This window comes from Microtus ochrogaster, linkage group LG1, assembly GCF_000317375.1.
Source record: "Microtus ochrogaster isolate Prairie Vole_2 linkage group LG1, MicOch1.0, whole genome shotgun sequence".
NCBI classification, from domain to species: Eukaryota; Metazoa; Chordata; class Mammalia; order Rodentia; family Cricetidae; genus Microtus; species Microtus ochrogaster.
This window is the reverse complement of record NC_022027.1, coordinates 10370414-10376643: the sequence shown is the minus strand read 5'-3', so window position 1 is coordinate 10376643 and position 6230 is coordinate 10370414. Positions and strand designations below refer to the sequence as shown.

The window sequence follows — 6230 nt, the reverse complement described above, 5'->3', positions numbered from 1 at the left end:
GAGAGAGAGAGAGAGAGAGAGAGAGAGAGAGACAGACAGACAGACAGACAGACAGACAGACAGACATAGAGACAGAGATAAAGACAAAGAGTATAAAGAGTCATTTGAAGAAGGGAGATGTGAATATGCTAAATTTCCTGAGTTTTTTTTTTTTGTCACTATCACCGCCTCCCCCAGAATTTAAAAACACATTCTCTCTCCAATACCAGTTTTGCAGTCAGAAATCAAAGCAGAGGTTGCCCTCCTCCAAGAGGAAAAGACAGCTCCCTTGCTTCTAGTGCTTAGCAATGAATTATGAAAACAGAAGTTTGAGTTCTCTTGTCTCTGTGATTTCAGGTGCAGGGATGGCTCCTCTGGGAAGTGTTTCAACTCTCTATTTCGTAGTAAAACAATTCCTCAGCTCACCTCACAAAGCTCCTCTAAAGTGCCATGGAACTCTATAAACAGAGCAAGCAACAAATGTTATTAATTTAACAACAACTGTTTGCTTTGACTTTGTAAGACCCTGATTATCTTATGAACCCAAAACACTTAAGGGAATTGCATTGGGAAGCCAAAACATCTGGAGAGCTGCCTGGCAGCATCCCCAGGGTACAGGAGGCAGTTCCAGGGTAGTGTTCTTGGCCCTAACATATTCCCTGAGTTTGGGTCCTATGGAATTTTCACCTAAGTGCTTTCTCCAAAGGGCCGAAGCCAAACCACGTGGGACACCTGAAGCTCTACCCTGCTCATGAGCCAAGGGGATAGTCGATCCCTCACCTCACAGAGAACAAAAAGTTGTTTCAGTCACGCACCTGAATAGCAACCAGTCCAAATAGAAACCCATGTTTCTTGACCAAATCACAAAGCTGGTTACACAGTTTCCACGCTATCTGTAGAACAGTTCGTCCTGGATTGGCACTCCCCTGTGCTTCCCATGCTGGGATCCACCCGTCTTTCACTCGGGCAGTCCAGGAGTGCACAAATTTACAGGGGATTCCAATTCCAAAAGGCCTCCCTCCTGTCTTCCAACCTCTGCTTCAGGATTTGCAGCTGCAGGATGCCCTCTGCTGGCAGGGGAGGAAATGTCTTTGGCGTGTTAAACCAAGGGCCAGGGGCAAACCTGTGGAACCCAGGTTGGAATGTGTGCAAATGCAGACAGAAGTCCCTTTCAAAGGTTCCCAACCCAGAGGCAGACTTTGCACCCTCACCATGCCCAGCACACTCAAGGAGGGCAGAGCTCCAAAGCAAACCTAAGTCCTAATAGGCCCGGGATGGAGTTCAAGTGCAGAGTAAGGCTTAAAGCATGAGCAATGGGGTAGAACTGCTTAGTTTGATACAAGAATTTGCTCGTTGTTAGCTTCCCTACCTTCAGCTCGCTACTTAGATCTTCTCTGTCTCAGGTGCTTCTTCATAAAACAGAGATAGATCACCTACCTCCTGGCCGGAAACACAGTCCCACTAAAGCACTGCACGTTAGATTCTTAGCCTGGAACCCAATACTGAGGGTCAAGAGGAACAGAATTCCTTGTAGTCCTCTACAAGATTAAAACACTTTTAATCAGAAACTGGCTTCTCGATATTGCGTCCCACCATGTTTTGATAGCTAGTAAGCAAAAAAAAAAAAGTTTTCTTTTGATATTTAGGGCATTTACTTGTTAATGTGACCACCATATCCGGGAGAATGCCTGATGTATATGAATGGTCTTTTCACAGTTAGTCAGTTACTAAAGACTATGTCCCTAGTGGCAGGGTAAATTACAGTGCGTTTGAGAACAGGTTGAGCGCTTCGTTTCTAAATTAGGAGCAATGAATCCGTGTTGAAAGTATAGCCAATAACTTGCAGCGGTTCCCTTGGTGTCTAGTGAAACCCTTTTACAGCAAATACCGGATCAATCAATATGGACTGGCCACACTGGTCTTATAAGGACTACCCCAACACTGAAAGGGGGTGTTAAAGAGGTACCCAAACCACCACTCCCCACCTCAAAGAACCAGGTAGAGCCTTCCCTTCAAAGTGGGGGACAGGTGTCACAGAACCAAAGCCTTTCTGTCCCTTCCTGGAAGGTGCCAAGTAACCGGCAGGCGCTTGCCTCTTACCACGAACTCCTCCAAAGTCTGGTAGGTCTTGCCCCGGAACTCGCAGTAGTTCTTCCTCTCCTTGCACTGCGGACAGCACTGGCTGGTGTCGACGTGGATGCAGCGCGGGTGAAGCCGCGGGCACTCTGGCTGTGCGCAAAGGGGCCCCTCCTCCGTACACAGACAGGGGCAGGCTGAGGGACCTGGGGCGAACTTCTCCCCAATCGCATACACGAAGCCACTCTCGTCCACGCAACCCTTGCCGCGGTAGTCTGGGTAGGCGTATTCCTCAGGCAGCTCTGGTGTGGGCACGAGTTCTAGGCTGATCGCTTCCTGGGCCGCGGCGGCTGGGGGCTCCCCCTGCGGAGTGTCCCCCCGAGGTCGGACCTGCCAGTCTGAGGCCTTGACACTCCCGCCCTGAGCAGTCCAGGCCTGCTTCTGCTTGCTCCACGCCTCTCGGCTCGCGAGCGCGCGGCTACCCTTACTCTTCCAGTCCCGGGCACTGCTGTCCTCGTCCCTCGCGGCGCGCCCGAGCTCGCTCACCCTCCCGGTGTTGTCCCGAGACGCGTGCTCGCGTTTCTCCTGGCCGGGTTGCTCAGGAGCTTGGGCCAGCTTCTCCAGCGGGATGCTCGGACTGCACAGAGCCACCATCAGGCAGCAGGTGACCAAGAGGGAACTGGAGAGCGCGCCAACTGCCATCGCAGAGGAGCGAGGCATCCCCTACCACGTCCCGGCGGGCGGGCGGGCGGGGAGCGCGGACGATGAGCGAGTCGCATTCACAGCCCGGGGGCGCGCCGCTGCCAGCCGGGAGTCGCCGTCCCTGCGGAGAGAACAGCAGCACAACTGAGCTCCGCGGCCCGCGCGCACCTCGGCCCCGCCGTGGCCCCCACCCGCCTCGGCGCCGCCCGGGCTCCCGCATCGCTCTAGATTAACGAGCTGGACGCCAGAGGCGGGGGCAGCTTGCCCAGTGTCTGTACACAACGGGCTTCTCGGACATCACACATGTGCAGTCATATATAGCAAGGGAAGTCCAACAAAAACACCGGCCCGGGGTCTCCTGCAGCGGAGATTAGTGCTGGTGTTGGTCACTGGCAGGTTGCGGAGCCCAGAAAATGCAGCAAGGCTGGCGGGTGCGGTCTGCAAGGCTTGCTCTCAAAGCTCAAATTCCGGCACCTGGGCTAGCCCTCCCTAAGTCGTGCCCGCATTTCCCGCAGGTTACAAAAGGGAGAATTCCGCAGTGGAGTTGGAGGTCGACAAATGGGCTCACAGATTAAAGAGAAACCCTTCCTCTCTTGCCCAAGAGATTTGTGCATGGAAAGGGAGCTGGGTTGGGGAGAGCCGGGGAAAACAAACAAACAAATAAACAAACAAAAAACCCACTGCTACTCCAGCTACTCCGAAGACCCCAGGAGGCGTTTGTAACTTCTTAGACGCCGCCTGTCTAGAAAGCAGAAGTCCCCTCCGTTCTCTAACCTGGGCACTACCTGGCCTCTGCCTAGTTGACCCGCTCCGGGTTTCCCAAGGCTTTGCTCCCTTGCCGCTATCCCCCTTCCTGTGCCAGGCTCTTCACTAGGCGAGTTGGAGGGTGACATGCGTGCTATCACCGGCAACAACGCTGTCTTGGAATAGCTTTTAATTCGGAGTGGTCTTGGTGATGGAGAAGCAATGTCTGAGTACTGGGAGGGAAGGTGGAAGGTGCAGGGGAATAGAACCAGGGCCAAGACTATCTCATTAAAGCATGCTGTCCAGCCTTGGTAGATTTCAAAGTTTCTGTTGCCCAAAGGAGCCTAGAGCTTCAGACACCTCTGGTCACAGACATGCCGATCTATTTGCCTCTTTTAAGCACCCACGCTCTCGGTGCTCACCAGTGCCTCTGACCCCTTTGCCTCAGCCTTCTCTATTAGGACTCTAATCATGCTGGCCCCTGGCTCACGGCCAACCCCAGTGAACATCAGCCTAGAGCGAATCGCCCATATTTAAAACTTGGGAGGTAGGAAGGGGTCCTCCCCAGCGGCTGGGCCATAGAATAGTTTTCGGAGGCATCCCCATGCCCGCGGCGTGGACCTCTAACATGCACCCTCACCCCAGCGGACTGGCACCTACATACATGAGCTCAGGACGCGGGAGGGACGCCGGGCTCTAGCGGGCGCGGTCCCGGGGCTCCAGTGCCCATCCTGGGACTGGCGGGGCACCAGCGCAGGGCGGACCGCGGAGTGCACAGTCCGACCTGCGCGCTCCGCCCGGCGCGTGCACCCAGCTAAGGCATCTGACCCAGCCGGTTCATCCCGCAGCCAGTGGCCGGTAGCCTCGGCCCCGAGTCCTGTCAGTGCTAGCGCTGCCTTCCGCCGCTCATCCCCGGTTCTTGTCCCTGAGTCTCCAGCACGAAAAGCGCCCAAGCCCAGCCTAGCTCTCTCCGCTAGGCAGGCAAGGAATTTCCCCAAACTGAATCCCGGGACGGGCGGGCAGCCACTGTTCCCAGGAAGAGAGGAGCGGCTCCGAGCGCGTCCCAAGGGCCAATGGGACGCAGGCTGGCTGGGAGCCCGCACGCCCTCCGCCTGCCTCCTGTCGCAGCTGCCTGTGTGGGGCTTGCACCCCGCTCCCTCCTCCGCTGCCCACGCTTGCGAGGCGTCGCCAACGCTGCCTACGCTGCCCTTGTTGGGTGGGAGGGCTCCCGTCGCATGCGCTGCGGTCGCCACCGCCGCTTAGCCCACCTGTCAGTTGCTCTCAGGCTTGCTTTTCAATCTTTGTCACTCACTCCCCTCTGGACCTTTTATCTTGGCTTTTCTTCTTTCTGTTTATCCTTTTCTTTAAAATCCTCTCCCCTAATTGGCCCCCTCTGGCTTTGCTCTCTGTGGACACAATTGCTTTTGTGGCTGTTGGAAACGTAAACCAAACTGTTGAGTTTGGAATCATAAGGATGTGTTAACATAGACTGTTGGGAGGTTTATTCCGTCTTTATGTCCAGAAACCCAGAGGTCCAGACAAGGAAGAGTGAGAAACTCGGGAGTATATCAAGCAGCACACCCTCCGGCTTGCACCACAGAGGCAGCAGTGGCTGCTGCTGCTTTTGACTTGTTCTTATGCTGGAGTGGGAAGCAAGTCCGTTAGCGCCACTCTGATCTTGAATACGAAATCTGCTGCTTTTCTTGGATAAAAGAATAAAGGCTAGTAGTGTCTGTTCAAATTTAATCTCTGAAGCGGGGTGTTTAAGGAAATATCTATTTCCTGGACTGTGGTTACTCGCCACGCCAAGGTTTCTCAGATAGCTGCACTACTTCACAAGGTTAGGCCCTTTGCTGACAGTGAGGACTGTCTTAGGACGAATTATTTTCTCTGACGTCATGTAGATGTGATCAACCGAGGTTTAAATGGGGAACCTGAAGCAACAGGGCCCAGAAATCCCTGGCAGACCCTCCACAGGAGAGCAACCATGCACACTGATAAGAATTTAGACAGTTTCCTTGCTACCACTCTTGTCACCTTCAGGGATAAGAAGAGCTGTCTTGTGCCTGGGTGCTGCTGCCTTACCTCCAGCGGTTCCCTGATCCTTTCCCAGTACTCATCAATCATAACTTCTGGTGCTGTATGATGCCTCTGATACAGATACCACCACAGGCTATGGTGAGAATGGGCTGGGGTTGTGATCATTTCTAATTTGAGAAGTCCTCCATGGGGGTACCTCGAGACCGCATCAACTGTGCTGTAGAATCAAGGGTGTTATTGCTAATTGTCCCACTTATGAAATAGCTGGGCACTTTCTGGGACTATGTAATAATAAGTGTAAAGAAGCATAACTGAAAAGTCAGGGGTCCAATTGAAGGAATGAAGATGTTTTATTTACCTCATCTTGATCCCATGAGGATGTTTCATTTGTCTTACCTTGATCCCAAGTCTCTTTGTACCTGGAGGGCCTTGTGACTTGTCCCAACCGGGACAACTGATCACTTGTCAAGTTCACACACAAACACATCACTTTTCATATAGAATTTTTCCTTCCTTGTTTGTCCCTCTGAACATTTGTTAAGACGGCAGAATTTTCAGGTATTTATGATTTATATTGCAACATTTACATCCCATCTTGGTTGGCTTTTATTTCAATTTGACACAAGTTTGAGACATCCAAGTGGGGGCGGGGTGGAAGTTATGGAGAGAAGTTGAAGCTTGACACAAGT

General features: G+C 52.9%; 1 protein-coding gene across 3 annotated transcripts in view; it reads right to left on the bottom strand.

The window, feature by feature from the left end:
* Vwc2 (von Willebrand factor C domain containing 2) overlaps positions 1 to 4790 on the bottom strand; it is a 151686-nt gene extending 146896 nt beyond the window's left edge. The window contains exons 1-2 of one of the 3 annotated variants that reach the window (XM_026785253.1): positions 4770 to 4790; positions 2080 to 2878 (exon numbers count right to left, since the gene is read on the bottom strand). In XM_026785253.1, the coding sequence (XP_026641054.1) occupies positions 2080 to 2775 (696 nt within the window). In that variant the 5' untranslated portion in view covers positions 2776 to 2878; positions 4770 to 4790. Of the gene's footprint in view, positions 1 to 2079; positions 2879 to 4161; positions 4610 to 4769 lie in introns of those variants that run through there. The other 2 variants (XM_026785252.1, XM_005359201.3) reach the window with 2 other exon arrangements.
* Between the last annotated feature and the right edge of the window lie 1440 nt (positions 4791 to 6230).